Genomic DNA, 26,494 nt, shown 5'->3' with positions numbered 1-26,494 from the left:
ATTTACTGATTCTTCGTTGTTCTTGATAGAAATATAGGTTTCAGGCAGATTTGTCTCCAGCGTTCTGATTGTTAAGACCTAACAGTCTAATGTAATTGAGTGACATCCTGATAAGGGTGTATTAGATAATGTTGCATATGGGTTTCGCCGCAAAGCAGGCATTATAACGACTAGACTGATGTTTTGTAAACGTTTGAGAGATGCCGGTACCCTTGGGACTTCGCTTCGTCCTTGCATTTTTGCGTAAGCTGCTATGCTATTCACTAAGAGTTCAGTTGACAACGACCGATATCATAAATGTATGGAAAGTTACCGGATTGGAACATTTCAAAAATCTCATTTACATTTGTATGAAAGTGAAGGCTTTTTGTCGTTCAAACGTTCTATTTGGATCTCGTGAGACTCATTTTATTCGGGCTGATGTGGTGGTGACAAAACTTAACAACTTTTTGGCGAGACTCCTCTACCTTGGCCGTTCTGGGCTTAAAATAAACCCAACCTGACTAGCAGATAGCCAGTACTGATAGGTGAAGTTGAGTGCGATAGAGCTCACTGCCTCTTGTGCAGCAAATGCGGTATGGCTGTATGCTGTATCACGGTTTTGTAAAGGTGAAAATATCGAGTGAATTCATAACGACTTTCAAGATATTTATCTGCCAGTGCTATGCGAGACGATTCGCCATAACGACGGTATGACGAATTCCAATTGATATTGTCCGTATCACACATTTACGATACAGCTTCCCCTAGTGATCATTTCCTGTCCCTCATATGATCTATCCGAGTGTTCAACTTTTGGTTCACCCTGTATGTCATACCCTCACTATAGCGCTTAAGAAAGGCTCGTGTGATTCACTCCTCTCCCCGTTCGCCGCAAAGTTTAACAATTCGAGAACATTATTTTGCTCTTTATCATTCTGTTGTTCTTGAAGCGTATTGGTAGGACATATTGCATACAGTTGATGGCCAGTTGGTTGGCATGGTAACGTTACTACGCCCAGAAAGACCCCTCGGGATCATTGATTGACGTGAGGGTGGTTGTATGCCTATATATGAGACGGCTTCATTCACAAGTCTCCTACCTCGTTCGGGAAACGTCTCGTTCAAGGGCAAGTCAGAAGCAATTCTTGCGAACACATTATTTTCCCTTTTTATTTATTTTTTCTTTAGCTTGAAAGTTTTCAACTTCGCTTAGTAAAAGTTCTTTAAAGACGGGGAAATTAACGTAGTGGTGAATATACCCAGTATGATATTGTATTAGTTTAGTGGTATTAATTTACCGTTTTGCATGTTCATTATGCGGGTAAACTCACCCTGTTAAATGAAAAAAAATATATATATACCACTTGTGTAGTCACTGAACTAAAATCACAACATGGACTGGGAAACCCACATCACAGCGTCTGCGAAAAAAGTAGCCGTCAAAAGCGCAGGCTTGAAATATTTTACTGTTATATTGGCATCATTGCAAGAGATGAAATTCGAGGCACTTTAACATTTATTCCTAGTATTGTTTCATTGGAGGAAGTTTTTTTTTTTATTCTTATTGTAAAATAAAGTGCACATGTTAAGTCAACATCATATTTTTCATGTAAATTTTTGTTAGGGGCCTGGGGAAATGGGGATTAGTCTCAAGCAGTGGTTCTCAATCAGGGTGGAATTCCTCCCCTTGTGGGCGAATGATGACCACATATTGGCAGGCTCAAACTGGCTCTAGGACCAAACAAAACGCAGTGTGCATCGGTCCGCACTACTGAGAGGTGGCGCTTGGCTTTCTCTCAGCTAGCTTGTGTGTTTGCAAGTATCTTGTTGAATATTATTTGGAATGTACCTGCAAGGCAGACAAATTTGGGAAAAAGGGTAAGGGGGGCGGGATGACATTCAGACATATGGTGTCAGGGTGCAGGGCCGAAAAGGGTTGAGAACCGCTGGTACTATAAAGCTTTGAGGCCGACACATCCCAGGGGCTTTTTAAGCAGCCTCCCCCTAACGTCGACAAATTTCTGATGTCAGTACACAAGGGAATTTGCTGCATTTTACGGATAGATGGTAAGCTTTTGAAAAGGTTGGTGCTCTGTAAATGGAAGGTTAAAATGTGATCGTGAAATAATGTTTGAGGCAGTTGAATGAGTAGTTTTCTCACTGAGGTCCCGCTATGAATTTGAAATATTTTTCACAACAGAAGTCAGCCTGATAATGGTGAAATTATCTGTGGCTGTTATAGATGGCTTCTTTTTTTATTGATTTATTTGCGTCATATTGAGGAATGCGACCCCGCCTGATTATGGATCTATTTCCACGTCAAATACAGGGTGGCACGATCGAAAGGTTGAAAGACGAAGCTATAAAGTTCTCTCATTCGATGTTTTGATGGCAAAGTGGCACATGATGACATTTAAAGGCTTTAAATGAAGACTGTTTTGTCAATAAATTACAGTGGCTCCCCATCCATATAGCAATCTTGTTTTGTGCAAGGTTTTCAGTTCCCCAAAGCAGCTTTGCTCCCTTGGTGTCGGGGGCGGGGGGTGGTAGCACCCGCAGCGCACCTCACTCACTCGGTGCCCTTGGAACTTGGAAGCTTTGTTTAAGGTTCTTTGCAATGTCCCCTCGGCACCTACCCACAACCCCTTTCACTCCTTTTACTGTACTTACTTTCATATTCTAGAATTCCCAGTTACTTTCTACCCTATCCTGACAGTTTTTCAGTGTAACTGCGAGGTTTTCTTCCTGTTACACCTTTAAAACCTTTTATTTTTCTCTCAGTTTCCCTTTCACCGCTGAAAGACCTCATAGGTTCCAACGTTTGGCCTTTGGCCTAAATTCTATATTCCATTCCATTCCCATAGCTATTGTGTGCCTTGATGTATAGCGTTCAGCCAGACGAGCGTGCAAATAAAACACTTGCTGAGAGAGAGAGAGAGAGAGAGAGAGAGAGAGAGAGCTTTTTACTCGAATCGGTATTTATCGGTGATTGGTTTAGATTAATCGGCCCTACACCAACACGGGGCCGTGACTGAATTTAGGCCGTGAAGTGTCAAAGGAAACTGATAAATCAGCTTAGCAGGTTTATCGATGTCTTCTTCAGAGACAGGTAGCACCTGGTAATGATCGCCAACTCTTCGGCAGTCATGTAGACTAAGAAATATTTGTGCGTCTGAATGGGAAGATATTTGGAAAATCACGGTTGGATATTTTTTTTTCATAAATGATTTTCGATGTGGCTCGAAGTGTTATTTTTGGTCTTGTTTTTAGGAATGCGCCAATGAAGCATTAATGCAAATGGCACCAGTATAAATCATCCACAATACACGCGCATTCTCTCTCTCTCTCTCCTCTCTCTCTCTCTGCGCATACGGAGGAAGAGGAACTGTTTACTAGCAAATCAATATTTTTAAGTGTTCTAAGTAACAATTAGAGTCTTGAAGCAGAATGTAAAGTGATAAGCAATAGATGCTCGTTAAATCCGAGACTAAACTTTAGCAAAAAAAAAAAAAAAAAAAAAAAAAAAAAAAAAAAAAAAAAATCAGAATTCGTTGGATGTGATCACGGTCTATAAGAGAACAGGTCAGCCAGACAGTCCGAAATGAAGCCTCTCCGCGCATGCGTCATCGTTCCCTTGGTTTTCCTTAACCGTGATTCTACAAAGGCTTTGTCTACTCAGTTCTCTCTCTGTTTCTCTCAAAAGCCTCACTGACAGCTGATGAATGAAACTGCAGTTGTTAACAACAAAACATAATTGACTTTTAAAACTAATTTTATGAAGTTGCAAGTTTCATCAATTTCCAAGCCGCTCCCTTGAATGTTTGACCTTGTCGTTTATTGTTCTGTATCAAATTCTTAGGATATCTCTGCAAAAAAAAAAAAAAAAAAAAAAAAAAAAAACATATCACATCTGGAACATGAACACCAGAGCGTTATATTTCGGGTAAATGTCCTTAAACAGTGTTTACATTCTGTCAGCTTTTCCCCATATACAGCTTACAAATTTCCCTCGTCACCACTAAGAAAAAAATTGGCTCGAAGGTGTTTACAACTCTCCCCTACTAACGCAATGCTGTCCATGAATCAGCCTGAGGTTCCATTTTATTATTTTTCTCTCCCAAATCAGGACATTTCATTGAAAACCTTTTGACAATAGACGCACCAATGTACCTAAGAACCCCTTCTTCAATCACATCCTCCTCATTTCCTTTCATCTGTATTGGCAATGAAAAGTTCTCCATTCTCATTCAAAGTCTCCGTCTAAATCTAAATCAAAGTAGTGGCACAAGATACAAGGTATTTGCTTTGGGACTGCCTTGCCTTTTATTGACCATTTATTTCCTATATACTATATATACTACATCAAAACTCATAAACGCATGTGGAATAATACGTATACCGTACCGCCGTGTCAGTCCTGCCACTCCTTCATTTGGTCACATTTTCAAGTGATGGAAGCATCTCTGATGCTCCTCCGAAAAGAAGTTCAGGCTCGCTCGCTCGCTCATGACGACATGCTTGCATAAGGCCTTTTATTGATTTGATTGGAAGTTCTCCTCTGTTATTAGCAACGCTGGATAGTAGTTTAGTGCGGCGGCCCCATGTTTAGGGTTATATCCAGCCTTGCGGAATGTGCCCGTGTATGTTACGAAAGGGTACAGTACCACCTCTCCAAAGGGTAGAGGGAATGAAGGAATGACGAGAAACGATGGTATGATAGAAAGATCTTTGGTGGGAAATTCAATGTTTACTATTGTTTGAATTGGGAAAGAGTTCAGAGAAATGATATACGGTCTTTATTTTGCGTGACTACTAATTGACCATGTTTACTTTCACTGAATGGTGCGGGATATGATGAATTCCAGTTTCTCATGTCAAAGGGTAAATGAAACGGAGGTTCCCTCCCTCAGGGGTAAGAATTGCATCTCCTCCTTTAAAGTAAACGAGAAGCAGTGAATTAATTCAGGTTTCCAAGTTTTTTTTTTTTTTTTTTTTTTTTTTTTTTTATTTTTTTTTTTTTTTTTTTTTTTTTAGAATCAGGGCTTTATATTGAATCAATGGTAAAGAAACCTTAGTGGGTGTGTTCTAAATGAGAAATATTATATGTTTATTTTGCTAAAACAAGATTGTATTTGTTTTAATTGGCCTAAGAGAAGTGTGAATTTGCTTTCTTATGTAGAGTAAGGGAGATAGTTTCTGAAGCAAAATGAAGCTGTTTACCTAGAAGTTCAGTAAACTCAATTTAAAATGACTCTACCGTGCTCGAGACTTTTCTCTGTTGCTACAATTGAATCTCGTACTTAAGTACTTGCTTACGAGGGAAAATCGTGCAGTTTTCATATCACGTTCGTTTGTGGAAAAGTAGCAAGACTTTCCTTTTGACTCTTAATGAATGACGTACTGTCATGAATGACGTACTGTTTTTAATCGTACAGTGCATTACAGTACGAAGTTTGTACGATTGTTATATCTTTACCTGAAACTTCTTCTCGGGCCACAAGATTTGCTACTTGTTGCATGACTACGAGTTTTTGTAGCTTGAGTGACTGAAGTTGTTAGGCTTTCCATGAGATTTTAGTGCATTATACTTTAAGAGAACTTTTGTGTATTGTACTTCAAGAGAACTTTTACTCACCGGAGTACATAGACACACAAAAGATTATAAAATTTTTGTGTAACCAAAGTGGGCAACGCTGATATTTATTGGTTCCTTCTTATGTACATACCGAAACAGAAAGCAGAAATTCTTTCATATTGTAAACTAGCTAACCAACCCGGCACTGCCTGGGAAATCTCTTAATTACAACCAATAAACTCTCTCTCTCTCTCTCTCTCTCTCTCTCTCTCTCTCTCTCTCTCTCCTGTTAAGATACTCGTAGTTGCTTCTCACCTCTCACTCATGCATACATACATCTATTGCTATTCATATATATATATATATATATATATATATATATATATATATATATATATATATGTATATATATAATGTATTGGGCCCATTGTGTTCTGAATTGATTAGGAGCTCTAAAGATCAGACCAGCTTTGCATTAGCTAGATTTTTTTTTTACTTCATTTCCTTCACCATGACAAATAAGCTTATTTTTCTCCAAATTGCTTGTGAAAGACTGAACCTGACTTAAAATATTTGATGTAATTAAATGGTGTCCTGCATGTTGGAAAATTTGATGAGATTACATCAGAGTTGTTCGCAGTATTTCAAACTAAAGGTTAACTCAGAGTGAGGTTGCCAGACTGAGTAATGATCTGCATGGAGGATGAAAGGGCTACGACCGCTTTTGCTCTTGTTATTAATGGTGTTTTGCCTTGGCTGAAAAACGACTGGAATAGAATGAATGAATGTTTGCCGTCCAGACTTCATCTATTGCATATTTCTTCCAAGGTTGCCGCCCCAATGATAAATATGGTGTCGGTTTTTATTGACACCGCCCCACCAGTACAGGCCATTTATCTTATGAAGGTGATGGAAGTCCACTTTTATGGGTTTGGCGGCTCCCACGTATTTCCCGATTTTACATTTCGGGCAAGTAAAGCAATATACCACCAAATATCGCATCAAAGCCGGAAGTTTATCTTTGTGGGAGAACAAAGAACCCAGAGTTCTAGGATTTTTAGCTATTAACTTGAGATTCACAGCCGGAAAAGTTTTCTGAATAACTTTTTGTATTTGCACCTTAAATGCTTTGGACTGAATGAAAGGTATAGAGGCATACATTAATAATTTAGGCACGTTAGGCACAAGTTGACGTGGCTGAAATTTATCATTTGCAAAGTTATTAACATATTTAAAGAATGAGGCAGGAAGATACGAATTGTTTTTTAAAAAAAAAACTGGAGTAAATATTGAATTTCGCTATGGAAGTTATGCCAGCTGGAAAATAAACTTCCGGCTTCGATGCGATCTTTGGTGGTAAAATCGGGAAATACGTGGGAGACACCAAAAGATTGCTCATAGTCAGAATCGATTCTCATCTCGGAGTCAGTCACCGTACGGGATGTACTTTGAAAACAAAAGAATTCTCAAACATACGAGAATATTGTAATAAATGTAAAACATCACTTTCATATAAGGATTTCCGCATTGTCACCCAAGCGATCAGTGATTATTCGCTCTCTGTTTTGGAGTCGTTGACAATGAAACAGCTTGTGCCCCCATTAAAGGGTCAGACCTCTTTCATAGTTTTATTTATAGCATAGTTGACGTCCTCCTTTTCAAACCAGACAACGTCACTCAGTTTTTTAACTCCATAATTTTTAAATTTTTAAAAATTTTATTTTAGTTCATTTTCTAAATTATTATATTTAACTTTTATGTTGTTCCATTTTTATTGATATTGATACTGAGATATTTTAATTTGTATATTTTGTATATTTTACAGCCCTGATGATGAGACCCAAGGTCTCGAAAACTTTGGACAACAAATATATGATGCTACGCTGGCTTTTCTCCATCCGATTATATATATATATAATATTGTAATATATAATATATATATATATATATATATATATATATACACACACACATACATACATACATTATATATATATATATATATATATATATATATACACGTATACATATATATATATACACATATATACGTATTATTTATTTAATCCCGCAAACGCTCTAGAATTTAAACACCTGAATATACTAAAGAAAGTATTAAACAAGAACCCAGGACGAGCACATTGAACCCTGAATACCATTCAGTACAGTACTTAAGATACCATGCGAACTTCGGAAGGTACTTAGATTTGTGAAACATTTTGGTGGTTCGTGCAAACGCCCTCCATTTAATTCTCTCTCTCTCTCTCTCTCTCTCTCTCTCTCTCTCTCTCTCTCTCTCTCTCTCTCTCTCTCGTTTACCTGTTTCATTATTGGTCTACGCAAAAGATTTCAATTATAACTTGAAAACGGTTTCATGGTCGTCTGCGTAGAGACGATATGAAAGTATGTTTTGTCTTTGAATTATTAATATAAATAAAAAGCAAATGTCTCTGGGATTCTCGTTTTTATGTAGTTCGTCTTATTTGTGTATGATGTAGTGAGGAAGTAACATTGAACATCTTCAGGAAGGATGGATTTCTTTGTGATGCTTGAATGGGAAAACGCTTGTCCAATCGAATACAGCGAATCTTCGGTAGTTACAGCACGTCAGATTAAAATTCCTGCTTTTATTGACCTTCCTTTGAAATTGATGGAAATTAGACAAATATGGAGTGTGCACTAGTGTTGTGGAAAGGTTTTATTCGGCCTTTCGTGTTCTTTTGTGCTTCATCCTGTCGGCCTCTCCGTCAGATGCATTAGAGCCTTGCTGGTGTATCCATATTAATTATTTATTAGTTGTTTGAATTTATTCCACAGACGTATGAGTGCAGAGTAATTCAAATGGATTTCAGTGCTGCTTAACATACAGCAAATCATAAGACACTTATTTATAAGCTCCAGAATCTTGGAGTGGGTGGATATCCTCAAGGATTACTTCAAGATTTCCTTACTGGTATGCAACAGCGAGTTGCTGTTGATGGTATCTTGAGGCAACCAAGACCCATTGTATCTGGAGTTACACAGGGTAGTGTTCTTGGTCCACTGTTATTTTTAGTGTATAAAGTTATATGGTTGTTGTTCTGAAAAACAAGATTGTTCAGTATATCGATGTTGCAACACTTGTGAGTGTGGTAAAGCGTCAAGTCTCCACTTCTGAAAAATGACATGGAGTAGATTAGTGAATAATGTAGTCGGTGGGGGTATGAGGCTGAAATCCAGTGAAACGTCGGATGTAGGGGATTGTCCTTAACGAGGCTGAAGCTATAACTATAGTTGGTGTAACTTTTGACTTACATCGACTTTTGAGAAACGTCTAATGAAAATGTCGGCAAATGCCGCCCACAAGTTTGGGTTTGAACTTAAGTCCTTGTATATTATAACTGATAAAATCAGTGCAATCTGTTTTAGGTCGTTTGCCCTTCCTCTCTCCGGCGTGGATGTCTTATTCTGCCAGAGATTTATCGCTCTTAGACAGAGTCCATGGTGGTAGGTGTCAGTTTCCTAATAACATCAGCAGTTATGCTGGACCATCGACGGACGGTCTCTTGCTTGTCTACTTTTCGTAAGTTGTATTTGAGCAGCCACAATTGATCCCAGATTCTCTTGTCCTGTCGAGATTGACCAGAATTGCTGAAAAATAGCACCAATGTGCAGTAGATTCGCTGTCGAACTTAGCAGTTCCAGAGGTCCTTTATTCCTGACACCGTTGGACGGTGGAACAGAACAGAACAGTGTCCCAGAGGATGTGCAATGGGACCTTCAAAAGCTTAACGCATTACTGCTCTAAAGCAATTCTCCTTGTATTCTAATTTACTTACATTTTTAGCTATTTATTTATTAATTTGTTCATTTTTTCATTCAGTAACTGATCTCCTCTTTCTGTATTTCATAATACCTTTTGTTACTTCTTACAAATGACCACCATATACTTCGGAAGCTTGAATTTCAAGTCAGTGACCCCTGGGGGTCGTTCCATATGAAAAGGTCTCATCTTCGAAATAATAATGACAAATTGCTGTCTTGTTTGCCTATGGGACAAATAATTAAATTCATAATTAAGGAACCCGGAGCGGATGGTACCGTCAGTACACCTCATGCGATGGACTGTAAGCATAACTTAAGGTTCTTTACAGCGTGACTTCGGCCCTGAGCTGCAATATCTTTAATTCATTTTACTATACCTCCGTTCATATTATCTTTTTTCCATCTTAATTTCACCAGCTCTAACAATTGTTTCATAGTGCAACTGCTTTGAGGTTTTCCTCCTGCTACACCTTTCAAGTCTTTGTACTGTCAGTTTTAATTTCAGCGCTGAATGATCTCTTACGTCCAGCGCTGGGCCTTTGGCTTAAATTCTATATTCCATACCATTCCACTGGATCTCCCTTCATATTCTCTTACTTCCATCTTTCCACCCTCTCCTGACAATTGATTCATAGTACAGCTGCGAGGTTTCATTTCAGGTACACTTTTCGAACCTTTCTATTGTCAATCTCCGTTTCAGCGCGGAATGACCTTGTAGTAGGTCCTCGCGCTTTGCCTTTGGGCATCAATTTTATATTCTATTCTATTAAATAATGAAGGAGTTCCTGACTTTGGCGATTGAAAAAAAAAAAAAAACCAAAGAACCATGCCGTATTTCAGAAGCAGTTTGTGACTTTCCAGAAAAACCGACGAAAGCAGGGCTCCTCCACATTCTTTGAGGGGAGGGGGGGGGGGGGGGCGGCCCTGGTGACTGGTCACTGGTATGAGTGAGGGCTATCGCTGTCATTCCACTGCGACCCCGCACCAGTCATTCCAGGAACCATCATTCGCCCTTTGTAAGTCACTGGAATGGACCTCAGCCTTGAAGGTATCTTAATGGAATTGTTCAGGTCTTCGAAGGTTTGGTTGTGCTCTCTCTCTCTCTCTCTCTCTCTCTCTCTCTCTCGTTTTAATATATATATTTATATATAATTATATACATATATATATATATATATATATTTTATAATATATATATATATATATATATATATATATATATATATATATATATATATAGATATATATAATATGTATATATATATATATATATATATATATATATATATATATATATATATATATATACACACACACACACAGTATGGGTGTTATTTGTTTCATTAAGACCTCTAAAGATTCCACATTTTTATGAAGTCCTTAGTATCTGGCTTTAATTTTTTTAATATAAAGTTAATGAGTACTTGATTACTGTTGTTAATAGAATGAATAATTCTTTATTTTCAATGAACAGCAGTTGCGTTATGTATTAGGGTTAAGTTCGTTAGAGTTGGCTTTTGCAGAGTCTTTTTACCTTCGAAGAATCTTGTCAGCCACGAAGAATGCGAGGAAGTGCGCTGCAATTGCACCAGAAACATGCATTTCTTAGTACCAGACTTAAACGGGACTCTTCCCATTCTTTGGGTCCAAGGGGGAGTCTCGCAGAATATTTGGCTTTCTGGTTGACGCAGTCGGAACAGTTTGCGTATTGTTTTTCCTTCTGTTTGTTTGCTATCATCGTCATCAGGTGGCCAGCTAAGCCCATGCGTGGTTCTTTCAACAAAGTTTGGAAGACTTAAAATTAAGAGTCCCATGCACTAAACGCCTGTCTGTACCCTTCGCAAAAACATTTTGTATGGGCTTGTCTGAATGCAAAAGTGGGCGGAGTTTGGTGGTCTGAACGATCTCAGCGGGAATCTGTCGCGACCCTACCAGTTTGCTGGCTTGCGACTTGCCTCAGTTGCCTGTCATACACACAGGTCGTTCAGTGCAGCTACGTGTTTGTCTGCCGACATAACGCTATCGTGCACGTCTGTTCTAGAGATGATGCCATGTGTTCCGAGGCAAAATCTCTTTTTCAGACTGAAGTCGGTGCGGAGATCGTCCATACCGTCTGAGTAGTGTTCATGAATGTCGATAACAACAATCGTTCAGTGTATGGGGGCCCTTACACCTTCCACTTGTTTGTTAGGGTACCTGTCTCCTGTTACCTAGTTAATGCCAACCCTCGTGCGCTGTTGAATGGTTATGATTAAATTTAGTACAAAAGTAGACCATGATGTACTGTACAGATGTAGTACACGAAGGAAGGTCGTCCGTGTGTCTGTCATACTTTGTTTTGTAGACTGCCAAAAGTTAAATTTCGTAGATTTTGTACATCGATTTCACATTTTGCTTGCATGATGTGCTGAAACTATGAAATAATGTTAGGCTGATTAATTTTTTTTTACCTTAACCATGATCATGACTTCAGATTAGGAATTGCGGTCATTGTGTGTATTTGTGTTTTGCAAGTAAATCCTGCTGGGAGAAAACGCGCGAGTTTTATACTTTTGCAAAAACTGGCGATGTCTCCTATAACTTTTCGTTAAGCGTGATTTAATTATATCTCATAATGAACGAGTTCATTACATTAGTTAAAGTCGTATTTAGAAAATGTAAGAGTAACGATTTTTAATCTTTTACTGTTGTCGAAAGTCTGACCGAATTTCTGTTGAGAAATTCGTCCCAACAACTTACTCCGAAGAAGAAAAACATTTGCCATCTATTTCATTTGACTTTTTTAAACAGTGATATTGAAAACTAATTATATATTTTTTTTAACTTATAAATAAATTCTATTACCACTGAAAATGCTAAAAATTTATTTGGAAAAAAGTTCTATTTGATGTGAGAAAAGATGCCATTTTATGGTGGAAAATGAGCAGCCAACTATTGTACTGGTTTGGTCTTAGTTTCTTCCTACTTTAAAGACGCGGACATGCTTCTTGGTCTGTTGGTTTTGCTTAAAGAATATTTAATGAATTGGAGTAGTTCAGTACGAAGATGGGCAGAGAAAGATCTCGGCTTGCATGTTCAGTCTGGTTATTCACTAACAAGGGAAAGAGAGACAGGTGAGCCAGGCAAGATTTCGGACGAGCCTTAGCTTTCTATTGTCTTCGTGCAGAATGATTGGATACCATCTAAAAACACCTGCATTTTTTTTTCTAAATGAAATCACAAAGTCTGCAAAGCCGAGCAACTTGGCAAACGCTCAGTACATATGCATAAATGAAAAAAAAAATAGCTAATAAATGTATGAAAGAAGCATTTTATCATTTGTAAAGTGCCCAAGATCAAGGAGGAAAGTTTGTCCAATATCTTCTTTTCAGTATCAGCTATATAATTGTGAAATGTTCCCTTTAATCTATCCCCCTCGTAAGGTCGAGGTCCTGCAGTGTATCCCAGGTGCTTATAGTTATTGCCATTGGTCAGTGCAATCGAATCATCGCCACTGTGGATCATTTTAGTTTTCTGTAAAAGAAAAAAATTGAGGTGGCTATTTGTCTGTCCGTCCGCACTTTTTCTGTCCGCTTTCAGATCTTAAAAACTACACGGTCTAGAGGGCTGCAAATTGGTACGTTGATCTTCCACCCCCCAAATCATCAAACATACCAAATTGCAGCCCTCGAGCTTAAGAAGTTTTTATTTTATTTAAGATTCAAGTTAGCCATTATTGTACTTCTGGCAGCGCCATAGAAACCAACAATATAGGCCACCACCGGACCGTGGCGGAGTTTAATGGATTACGGCTATAAGAGTTTTATGGGCTGTGCTGAGGTCAAAAACCGACAGAAAACTCGATTGCGTTTAGAAACTTCGGCACATTATTTACTTGGTTTAATTGCAGGCCATTGCTTTTTGACGCCAGTCTGTAGAAACTATACTCGGTTTTTTTCCATCTGTCCATCCGCCTGTGGTGTTTGCGTATGGTAACACTGCGTCCCGGGCTTTAGATAGTTACATTCAGTTTATATTCAACAATAATAATAATATCCTATTTCGAATATTAACGGTGTCATTCACATGCAGTAAATTATTAAAACACTTTTCAGTTGCAAATGCACACCCAGATATCTTTTTATTTGCCTAAAACTTACACAAAGCGTAACTATCTAAAGACCGGGACACAGTGTTACCATACGCAAACATTACAGGTGGGTGGACAGATGGAAAAAAAGAGACTATACTCTGTTTTTTCCTTCTGTCCATCCGCCTGTGGTGTTTGCGCATGGTAATACTGCGTCCCGGTCTCTAAATAATATCCTATTTCGAATATTAACGGTGTGATTAGCATACAGTAATTTATTAAAACACTTTTCAGTTGCAAATGTACACCCAGATATCCTTTTATTTACCTAAAACTTACACATAGCGTAACTATTTAAAGCCCGGGACGCAGTGTTACCATGCGAAAGCACCACAGGCGGATGGACACTGATGAAGAAGAAAAAAAAAACAGAGTATAGTCAGTCAGTCAACCAGCTCTTTCAACAGTTGATCTAGATCTATCAGACGGCCTTCACAGGCTCCACCTTACCAGTGACAATAAACTGTAAAAATGCGACCGTTTTAGTTTCATCAGTCAGAAAGAAGAGATGTAGCGGCAACTTACAAGAACTGCTTTTGTTATCTGGTATATCTGAAAGGTAAAAAGGTTGTGGATTCTCTCTCTCTCTCTCTCTCTCTCTCTCTCTCTCTCTCTCTCTCTCTCTCTCTCTCTCTCTCTCATAAACCTTCATTAGAAACAAATTGCTCTTTTGAGATATGTGCAGAATATTCAGATCATGGTACACACACACACACACAGATGGTAAACCGTATTAGTATCACTTCAGAAAAAAAAACGCAGAATATCATGAGATTTTAGTGTGGATTTTATCTAAATCCTCCTGATAGCGGGATTACAGGGAACCTAATGACAATATGTGGGTACAGTGGATTGGATTTGTATGTGGATCCGTATCGGATTTATTCTGGATCTCGTAGGTTTTGTTTTTTTAATCTTTTGCTGTTTTTGCAGTGGATGTGTGTTTAAAGAAAATATTTCTTTCTTGCCCTTTTAGACTTGACATTCAAACAAACTTGAGTGTTAATTGATGCAGAGTAATTAAGTAATTATGCTGTTAATCTTGGTGGATTAGATTGGCTCTTGTAGACTCCGAATGAAATGCAAAACGGAAGGTTTGATGCCAAGAATCCATCGAATAGATTTCAGTTCAGTCGATACTGTTCCCCCTTCAGTATAACGCTTCGAGAGTGCCAGGGAGAGGACGACTAAGTAGACCGGCTGAGTCGGTCGTGGCATGCGGTACATTAGGCCTATGAAGGGAGTGAGATACCGTCGCCCTGCCGAGGGGAGCATACAACAAAAGCCCGATCGAAGGGAAGTGTCGCCATGTGAGAGTTAGGGCATGTTGACGTAGCCGTACGCTCTCTCTCTCTCTCTCTCTCTCTCTCTCACGGTGGTTTGATCCTTGCAAATCAGACTGTCTGTCCAACCTACTAATAGGAAAAAATAGTTTTTCACGATGGGGTTAACGATGAGTAACTGCTCATCACGTTTTTTGGTGGTACTACATGTAGTATTATGCAGTATTATTTTTATTATTATTCAAGCTCAGGCATAGTATCATTTGGAAGGGTTATCATTCCTTTTTAATGTGAATAATATATTGTGAAATAGCTCGTATTGTACTTATTTTGATGTTAAAGCTCATAGCTAATGGCAAGGCTTGTTCCACTATGTCACTCGACCATTGTGGGTCCTTTGTATATATTTAGTTTAGAGATGCTAAGCCTCCCACAAAAGGAGTGAATAATAAACAAGGCACAATTTCTATTGCAGTCTCGACTCAGTCTCGAAAGCTGCTGAGTTCGCTGACACCAAGGTCACTTAAGGTTGGTGGGAGTCATCTTTCAGTGTCTGTGGAAGATGGAAGCGTTGGAGTTGGCGGCGAGCATCCTCACTCAATGTTAATAACATCAGTTGCTCCTGAGCTTTAGATTTTGGGCCTTCCATTGGGTTTTAGCCCAGAGCATTTCAACTTTTTTTTTTTCTCTCTACATTTGGAAGCAGCTCAAGAACAGAAGTGGTGAATGGTCGTTATGGTGACCTTATGCCAGCATGGGCTCTTGCTCCTAGACCTGGCGGTAATTTACATAGCCCATATATACAAAACAACCACAATTTTTTCCCGAGCAGCGTCAGAGGTGCCGTATTAAGATTCATCGATCACCTGTCGCTAAGTCAACAACAAGGGTCCTGCTGACACTCACGTTCTGCTGACTTCATTCTTTTCTTGGGGCATTTTGAAGCGAACCTTTTTTGTGTATCACGTGCACTTGCGAGTAGAATGCGCTGCTGACGGAACGGATAAATATGATATGTAACAATACCACAGGGAAAATAATGGGCAAAAATTCGTACGATTTCTGCCTATCATTATTCCTATGGTATTCGCTTATATCATGAGGTCACGTGCATCTACTGTGATTTTTTTAAGCATGCTATGTAACGTTTTATTTAGCGAAGAAACCCCCCATAAAGATTAGGCTTTGATAGATGAAAGAGGGGATTGTGATTAAGAGAAAAGCCTGGCAAGGGAGGGTCGTACGTGAGACCGGAAAGAGCAGCTTAATGTAGATGAGTTTCATGTTGGTTGTGACAGAGATGTGTCTAATAAATTTGGCAAACGTGAAATTAGAAGTGACTTCGCTAAAACTGACTGGGACTTCACTGATACGATGATGAGATGTATGGCATGTATGATGTGTACAGCATTGTGTCTTAAGAGATTCAGATCATTTTGCCAACGAATGTAAACTTGTGGAAGCAGGAAAACGAAAGTGCCAATTTGGTGAAAAAGTATGTCTGAGCAAAGGGTGTGTTACATCTCTAGGTGGAGGTGATGTCTCCAGCCAAGCCTACATATCAGTTTCTTCATCGCAGTAGAGAATATATTTATAAAATGACCTCGAAACTGGATAAAGAAGATTATAAAACATGAAGAATAGCGTAATTCATGCCTCACTTGGCAACAAACAACTTCCAAGGTTATTTCCAAAGGTGAAAAAACTATACTCTTAGGTAATGGTAGTAGTGAGAAAGTCAGCATCTGAAAATTAGGTGAGAGGTAAAAACTAAAGGAAATCAAAATCAGAACTAGTTAGAGCCCTAACGCTCTCGGAAACATAAAAAGAGCAGTCATATTACGTTAGAGATTCCAACTTGAAGGAATGACTGTGACGTATCAACAAAAGAATTCATTGTTTCAGTAAATATCTGAAGTTTGAATTTTGGCGAGAGGAAAACTAATATCATTGCATTAATCATCAGCATCACCTTCTCTTGATTTTGAATCAATTTCGAAGATGATAAGAAGAAACATCAGTAAACCTAATTGCAGAAATCAAATGCAGCTTTCGTTACGAATCGACATTTAAGGAACATAGGCGAATGGTATTCATGCATCCAGAATATGAAATACACCGACATGAAGAGTTTAAAAGAAATGGCTGCCTCCTCCTGCTTTTGATCTCCATAGTGTTGCCTCCGTGTTGACTCTACGTCAACGTCAGCGGGTTGGGAAAGGCGATCGCTCCGCACTATATAGGCAATTAGACGATCCTTCCTCGCAGACTTCTAACTGCCCTTGAAAGAACCATTGCTCAGGCTAACGAGTCGGGCGCCGCCGCCGGGCGGTCAGTCGTTGGCAGACCGGCATTACTGTCGTTAGTGATCTTTCTCTCTTCTTTCCTCCGTCCTACTGGTCAGGGACTATAAGTATTCTCTCAGTACTTTTTCAACCTTCGACAAAGGCTATAAGATTTCGTGTTTCTTCTACCTTCTACCGTATGTCAACAGCTGATCTTTTTTCCCCTTATTTTTCAGCCGATGTAATTAACTGGCTATTATTTTGTTTCTTCTGACATGTATTAATTTCTGTGTTTTCTGTTTGTCGATTTTTCCCATTTTTCTTTCTGTATTATACGCAGAGGAACGGTATTTGCTAATGGAGGCCGTAACTCGGATCACTAAAATCTTCAGCGTGAAGAAAAGGTGAGAGACAGAATTGTTCGCAAGCTGCTGAATTTGTGTTCGATTTTAGTTTTATGTAAATTCTGTTATGATAGTTTAGTTTTAACTTTAATTATGTCAATTTGAAGAGATTCACTAGGCGGATTTATTTGTTTGTTAGACATTGTGATTACGCGGTTGTGTTTCTGGAAAACGCTGGAGTGTGGTTGGTTATAAATATTAGTACGTTGGATGAATGTAGCTACAGGTACACATGGAGTGACAACTTTATTGCCCAGTCTGACTCCTAATTTAGCGAAATAAATTTCAGTGCGTTTCTACAAATTCGAAATTTGAGCAAGTGCTGAAAGCTGAGCAAGATGATATTTAGTACGTTTTCTTCGTATTCCCTTCTACCTCTGCTGATAAATTGTATTATTTCTCTTTACATTTTGGGAAATCATCACGATTTACTTTATAGATTCATCATTTTTTATATATTCCAGTTGCCTCTCATACTGGTATTCGTGTTAATGACAAAGAGCGAAGTACAATATAATGTTCTAAAACTGTTTGTCGTCTTTTGGACTCCATCTAAAAGGGTTGGGGAGCGTTTTTGTAGTTATGTCAGAACCGGGATGTTCCTTCTTCATGTCGATGCCTTTTAGTCCAAGAGAAGTTCTGGTCTGGTATCGCAAATGACTTTCATTGTGTTGATTGAGAAAATTTTTTGCTTTTAAGGCCATTTTACCGAGTCTCTGTCCCTCAAGTTTTTCTGTTTTCTTTTCGTGTATTTTGCTGGAGCTCGCTTTACAAGTTAGTAGTCTTTTCTGTGTTCCACTTGTTTCATTTTAAAGGGAAGATAGTTATGCTGACGAAACTATCTATGTTTAGTTGTGAATGGAAAAGACAAAGGCAAAGGTTCAGGTGTCACACGAAGATAATTGAGCAATTGCAGCATATCGAAACAAAATTTTACTTTATTATTATTATTATTAATTATTATTATTATTATTATTATTATTATTATTACAAGAGGAGTTGTGTTGTTATTTTTCATATTGTTTTGTATAATACCATATTTATGCTTCATCGGTTTTTTATCTTGAATAGTTAGAAGTGCAACAAGACTTGGATAGGTACAACAAAGGCTCAAAACTCTACCCCCACCTGTGTCACTGCAGCCGTCTAAGGCAAGAAATCAAAGCAGAAAAAAAAAAAAGTTCTGTACCGGCACAAAAAATGAATGAATTACTTTTCCGTAGGATCCATCTCCATGAGTTCCATCTGTACAACAGGTTAATTATTTTGTAGCGAAAAGTTGTCAGGCCTGGGCTATATATCGTTTTCCCAGAGAGTAGATTCTCGGGTTTCTTGTCGTTCAGCCTTTCACATCTCTTCATAGTAACCTGTTAAAAACAAGAAGTGCAGGAGCTTCATTGATTTCGAAAACATGTTCATGTGCCATAACTTACCACATGTCGCGTGTGTGTTAAGGCCTGTCCATTAGTAACCAGTTTCAAAACAGTTTATAAACTGTTTGCAAACATTGTTTCCTAGTGTGGACAGGCCGTTAGAGTATATATATATATATATATATATATATATATATGTATATGTGTATGTGTGTGTGTGTGTATGTATGTATGTATGTATGTATGTATGATGTATGTAGTGTATGTATGTAAGAGACAGGAACATTTTATCGTGGATCATTGTTATGTTAAACTTCGCCTCGAACATCAAAAATAGAATCTGCAATCTTAAAAGATAATTTTTTAAATTATACGCAGCATTCAAGTGCATGAGATGATAAGACATAGAGATAAATAAATAAAAAAGAATCTGTCGATATTACCTGGTACTAGCTTGTGGTTCAAGATAGAAATGAAAGCAGTTGATAAGGGAGATGAAAGCTAATGCCGTCCCAAACCTTTTCGAAGACACTTTCTGAATTGCTGGATCATCGTTCCCAATGCAATGTCGCGGGATCAATGTTTGATAACTTATAGGCTGTCGTTATTTTGCCTTTGTATAAAAGCTCATATGCAAATGCTGAAACGCTGATTAATGTGTGTTCATTTTAAGGTTTTTTCGAAAATTTGCTTTATTTTGTTTTTTAGTCTGCGCACGAGGCATTCTACATGTAAATGTCGCTGCTAGTCCAAAGACGCATCTCGAAATTAGAAGAGTAATATGTTTGGAAGGAAAACGATTGCAGTAAATTTTATTTTACACACACACACACACACACACACACACACACACACACACACACACACACACACACACACACACATATATATATATTTTATTGTAGTATGTATGGTATGTGTGTGTTGTGTGTGTATATAATATATATCTATATATTATATTATATATATACTATATATATTATGTCATCCTAATTTCAACTTCGATATAGATTTTTGAGACTCACGATAGTATTGAGAGTATTCTGAATGCCTTGTGCGCAGCGAAGGAAGGCTATTGTCGAGGACAAGCTCCTTCAGCGATAACTGAACAAATTAAAAAGAATAATGACAGTCTTTCAGAAAACCTTAAAATTAATATTCATTGATCAACGTGTCTACATTTATTAGTTTTCATACAGGAGCAAAATCTACATAACCCAGAATAGATTGACGCATCCTAGAAGTTTTTGTTCGTTAGTCGTAAAAGGAATTCTTGCACTGGCATGTTGTTTTTATTATTTTATTATTATTATTATTGATTATTATTATTATTATTTATTATTATTATTATTTAATTATTATTATTATTATTAATTATTATTATTATTATTATTATTATTATTATTGAAAGTTTTCTTTTGTTAAACTTAGGAAATTATTCTCTTTCTCTAGGTGAAGGAGTTAATATATTTTCTTGAAAAAATCTGTCAAGATAGTTAGTTTTATATATAAACATTTGATATGTCCAGAAACCCCTCTTTTGGAAAACAGACTGCAAATTTATTTTGATTAAAGAAAAGCCGGGAGAAGATTTTGGTTTGAAGAGTGTTTATGTTTGGCTTTGCACAAAATGTGCGGCATGATGTTCACTGCCATCACGGTAAAGAAAGAATGTGTGAAACACAGGAAACTGATTGCTGGTGCCCCATTTTCCCCAGTTTTTCGTGAAATGACGAAGTATTTGATTCCAGCGCCAAATTTTATATTGGCCCCAACCTCAGGCCGACGAAGGTTATCTCCATCCTCACTAAAATGCGTATTTTGTATGTCATTTCCTTAAGTTGTATACCATTGAAATACTCCTGCAGTTTTGGCTTTCACTTCTAAATCTTGGGAGGATGTAGTGGATGTTGAAAAAATAGAGCTTGGCAAAACTTGGTGGCGATGCCCCTGGTGTCCGATTTTGCCGTGAAAATACGCAAGGAGTCGATCAAGATACTCCACGGAAATGACGTCAATTTATTCATCTTTATATACAATAATGTAAATAACGTATTCCTCACATCCAGTAAGAGAAAGAGATGTCGAGCTCTGACAGTTCATGATATTTTTGAAACGCTAAAAATGATGCAATGCCACATAATAGTTTATTATCTCTGGCTGCTATCCCATCAGCTATCTAGATATGCCGTTGGGTCTCCATACCTACTACATAGAAATTCTTCGCCTGTAACATGAATAGATTGTAATATTGGATTTTGCAGGCACATTTCGTATTATTCCCATGACGTCAAAACGAAAGAGATGGATAGAATAAGACCCGAAATTTCTGGCAATCTAAAACTTCCATGTTTGGCTGCTGTGAAGGTCGCATATTAATTAATTATCTTTTTTTATAAACTCTGGACCCTCGAAAGACCAAGTCTTCTCCCGACAGTGGAAGTCAAGTATCTTTGGTATGTTGATAGTCCACAGCCGTTCACCGCCAGCAAACGTTGTGATATAGGAATTTTCATAATTTGTTATAACTCTCTCTCTCTCTCTCTCTCTCTCTCTCTCTCTCTCTCTCTCAGATCGTTAGAGACTCTCGTACTGCGAATAATTTTGTCAAATCTTTTGCCCAACGAAAGGATTTTATAGTCAGTACGATTATTGTTGTTCTTCGTATACCTTGCTCAACTTTCGGCTTGCAGCGAGGTGCTTGCTGGTGAAAATGCGCTTTTTGTGTCTGGAACTGTAGAATGAACGCTTTTTGCATACTTTCAGGGTACATTTATACCGGTAAACATTACTGAATAATGATTGATTATATATATATATATATATATATATATATATATATATATATATATATATATATATATATATATATATATATATATATATAGATATATATATATATATATATATATATATATATATATATATATATATATATATATATATATATATATATATATATATATATATATATATTTAAATGTCATGCTGGTTTTGGTTATTGTTAGTTTCGTAAGAATTAATACTAATGCCTTCTTCCCTTAAAAAGCTGTTTGTCAATGTTGATCCCATTTTCTCCCTCGTAGGCAGTTTCTGCCCGCAACTTCTGGTCGCAATCTCACGAAGTTGGTTGTTGGGTCCTTCCGCAAACTAAGGTCTGCTCGCAACTCAGTCCCGATAATCCCCGTGCCTCTGTTTTGTACTTCCCGCAACTCGTGTGCGACATGTCTGCCCGCAACCAAAGTTAAAATCTTCCTGCAACTAGAGAATATTCTACCCGCAACTTTTATTAAATCTGCCCGCAACTTGGAATTAATCTTCCAGCAAAATTTGTTTATAGGATTCACATAGCCTAGGTAAAGTTCCTCTGGTTTCTGTGATTCTTCAGTGTTTTGGGTCAAGTAAAGAAGAAAGAGCGTAAGTGAGGCCAAGGTCTCGCGTGTGAGCTATTTTAAAAGAGTATGAGGGCTGAAGTTTAGCTGACCGAGCAAGACTTCGAATCACAGGTTATGGGAACATTCAGATGATGATGGCTCGAGTACTTTGGTATTATGAGCGTGGCGGGAACTAAGTCCCGAAAACCCTTAGGAAAATAAATCAACAATGATTCAATCTAACGTGAATAGATCCATTGCTTGAGGCCGGAATCTGTATTGCGCCAGGAAATCAAACAAGAATCGTTGGTAAGTTTCTGGGTTAAGTGAGAATTTTAATGTGTTTTGTTGGATTGGAGTGTCATAAGCCACAGAGGAAAGCCGATCTTTTCTCAGGCCTCAAGAATTCTCAACTGTGTCAGAACTGAACGAAGGTTCGATATGTGATTAATCATCTGTTGAAAGGGAATGTATTTTTAGCAAATTATTATTGTGGAATTAATATTATCTTGTAAGGTCATTGTAGAAATCCGTATACAAGTTGCGTTCTGTAAAGCACTACATTTCACATTCAGTTATTGTTAAATTATGAGTGGTAAATCCCGGTAAGGTATAAGTGTGATTATTAATATTTATGGCACAAAACGTCATTTTAACTTTTGAGAAGTGGGTTTAAAACCTTGAGAAAATTTGCCTTGTCAGCTGCCCTATCATGGCAAGAAACAAGATGCGCCGAGTGCAATTATTAACTGGGTGAATCTAGTAACCCCTTGAACATCCTTGGCCTTATCAAAGCTGTAGATAAAACATTCAGTCGCGTGTGCTGAATGAATGAAAGTCGCCATTTCTCGAGGTCCCGAAGAGAAGAGAAGAGAAGAGCGGGTGACCATAGTTACTGATGAGCCACGTGACAGTGTAGAGTGAATTATTCGCAGTGCAAATCCGAAACCCAAATTTTTTTATATTTAACCGTCTCGTGAGGCAAAGAAGTAGACTTTCCAGGCATCATAGACGTTCAAGTTCATCATGTGTCAGAATCCTAACAGCGAGAATCAAGAGAACCAAGACGGGATATATTCTTCCGTTCCACAAGAAGAGGAAGTCCAAGGGAACAAAGACGCCGAACTGCAGTCTCTGTGGCAAGGGAAGAGGTAGGAACTGACTGCTGGAGAGTCAGTGCTCCTGACTTACGTGTCACAGAAGAAGGAATGTTGTGCACCTGTTACCGTTAATACAGTTTTGACACTTTGGACTGAGTGATTTAACATTTATTATTATTATTATTATTAGTATGGCGTTAGCACACATTTTGTAGTGCGCTTGTTTAGTGTCCTTTCCTGCATGGATTTATTTTTTTTTATCCCACGAGATTGTAATGTTTTAACTCTGTTGGACTGTTGTTTAAATTCTCTAATTTAATTTTGATAACAGTTCAAGGCCGCCACTAACGTTCAGTTATACCTGGGAAGTTATGCCTGCACAGTCGGTTTGTGTAGGCAAACCATCACCACTAACTGTACAATCTTTTCCACCACTCCTCCGTAGCAGCCATGTCGTCAACAAACGATGCCCTGGCTGTAAATTGGCGTGCTTGACAGCATAAGAAAAAATCAAAGACGTCCTGAGAGAGGAGTGGATAAAAACGAGTTCAATACTCTCAAGTGAATTTGTTGAGTTTAAATTTGCCCCCAAGGACTTTCATAATGTTTATTAAATATTTTATAAATGAAGAGTTCCATGGCAAGGTAACTGTTAATTAAGCTAGTATTTGTTTGTTTTCATTTCAAAGTTGAAATATATAGGCCTAAATATTGTTTTTCTGTTTCATGAAAATTATTAATACCAATTTGTTTTCATTTTAAGTGACTTTATGATGTTACAAAGAGTGAACATGAATAGTATGCTACGGTTCCTGTGGTTTCATTTGTATGTTGATTGCCTAATTTCATTTCAGAACTGGCCTACATGGGATGTGAGCAATGAATAAACAGTATAAAATGGTTTTATTTTGTTTATCAGAAGGTAGAATATTAGTTTGTTCTTAGTTTAAAAATGAATTACGCATATAATGCATAATTATGAATAGATGCATTTATAGGCTTATTCTCGCTTTACATATTTAGCCATAATGAATATTTATTCTCATTTAAAAACTAACTTGCATATATGGTTTATAAACACGAATAAACACACTTAGGCTTACACTGGTACGATAGCCTTAGATTTCATTTTCAAGCAAAGTCTCATTTATACAGATTTAAATGTAATCTACCTTTGCAAAATTGGGAATATTATTCTTATATCCGTATTAGTTATTAGAAAACAAGCAAATACGATACATCATTAATTTAGGTGTAAACACTTCTAGACTTGATAAAACTCAGCTCTCTGTTCTCGGCAAGTACACATCTTCCCGGGAACTGCAAGTGAAATGAGCAAAAAAGTTGCCTCCCCACATGAACATTGAAGTGCGAATGCGCAAGAAGGTTGACTGCAGTTTTGAAGTTGTCGATTCAGATGAGCTATTTGCTCAAGCCGCTTGCGCAGACAAGGAGAACTGTGCAAGTTGTTCACAGTAACGTTCAGGTCTTCCTGCACAGGCCTACTGTGCTGGCATAACTGAGCGTTAGTGGCGGCCTTTAGTAATCCTGAGCGATCTGGCTACGGAGATGAAGTCAAGTGTAATTTAAAATAGAATAACTTGAGTCCCAACGTTGATTGTACCTAGAGCTTCACCAATTTACCCTTATCTGATGATGATAAGTGAGTAGACTTTCCTTTTGAATGCGTTAGTTGGACTTTGTTATTTTTCGAGTATGTATTTGTCAAGGAGAATTTCTTAACAATAGATTTTTATTTCGTAAGTGTTTCACTGCACTAATTACTTTTAATTTGAGCGCTTTCGTTGAAGTCAGCACCCCATATATGGCATGCCACTTACTCAACGTTGCTTGCTTATGTAGGTATTTGGTATTCCTGTTCCATTTTACCCACAAATGCAATTTGTGTTCATGCTTTGATATTTGATAACCTAACGTGCAGTCATGAGGAAGCTCTATATTATTAATATAAGATTGGTGCGGTGTAGTATGAGAAATGTCAAGACAGTCATTTCAAGTTCAGTCTGTGTTGTATGTTAACCATTGTATGTTTACCATTATTGTTTAACAGAGTCATTACCATAACCAAGTTATGAGACATTACGATACGATATGACAAAATTTTGTATGTATGAAGACTGCAATGAAGGATGTAAATTTTGCCATGTTTTTTGTATGTTTTTAAAAAAAATCAGTTATTTTCCAGCGTGGTGGGTTTTAAATTCATTATTCAAGTTTAATACTGTTGCTGTAAATGTATTTCCATTTAAAGAGGCTCAGATGCACTAATATTGTGTTTGGTGTATATTTACAGGCACAGCCACCTGGAGGGCGGCAAAGACACCCGTGATAACTACGGAGGCAGCGATGGAAGGCAGACGTGGGGCAACAAAGCACAGTTTGTGTTGGCCTGCATTGGCTACGCCGTTGGGTTGGGAAATCTGTGGCGCTTCCCATATCTCTGCTACAAGAGCGGCGGAGGTATGGACCGTTGCTGGAAGTTTGCACTGGATAGACTTTTTTTTTTCTTTCTTTCTTTTTTACTGGCTGTGACGGATTTTGTTGTTTAGCGGTTCTCATCCTGTCATCTTGGAAAGACATTGTTTATTTCAGCAAACATTCACATCCAGGGCATGTCCATCATTTACTATCTATCTCTATATATTATATTATAATATATAATATCTATATATATATATATATATATATATATATAGATATATATATATATATATATATATATATATATATATATATATATGCCACGAAGGAATAATAAACGAAGGAGTATCTGCTTAGTAAAGAACATTTAACGTCGAAAGGTCTCGCAGATACTCCTTCGTTTATTTTTCCTTCGTGGCATATATCTTTATTTATGGATTTATCACGTTCCTAACGTTCGTGATTCAGTTATAATACATATATATATATATATATATATATATATATATATATATATATATGTAAGTAGCCACATGAAAGGGGAAAAATGAAAGACCAGGTACCAAGCGCTTTCGTGTATTGCGTACACTTCTTAGGGGTACAAAGTAAAATAAATAAATAGAAACATAAAACAAGAAAATTTCACAGAACAAAGATCAAAGCCATCAGCAAGCAAATTATTGTTACAAAATTGTCACTACCAAACAAGTAAGAATACTTTAAAAGTGCGTAAGAACTGAGAC

General features: G+C 37.6%; 1 protein-coding gene across 1 annotated transcript in view; it reads left to right on the top strand.

Moving 5' to 3' along the window:
* LOC135196220 (uncharacterized) overlaps positions 1–26,494 on the top strand; it is a 185,424-nt gene that overhangs the window by 119,373 nt on the left and 39,557 nt on the right. The window contains exon 2 of the mRNA XM_064222860.1: positions 25,624–25,790. Coding sequence (XP_064078930.1) covers positions 25,624–25,790 — 167 coding nt within the window. The remainder of the gene's footprint in view (positions 1–25,623; positions 25,791–26,494) is intronic.

The sequence above is a fragment of the Macrobrachium nipponense genome, chromosome 17, assembly GCF_015104395.2.
Source record: "Macrobrachium nipponense isolate FS-2020 chromosome 17, ASM1510439v2, whole genome shotgun sequence".
Lineage (NCBI taxonomy): Eukaryota > Metazoa > Arthropoda > Malacostraca > Decapoda > Palaemonidae > Macrobrachium > Macrobrachium nipponense.
This window is presented reverse-complemented; position numbering and strand designations above follow the sequence as displayed.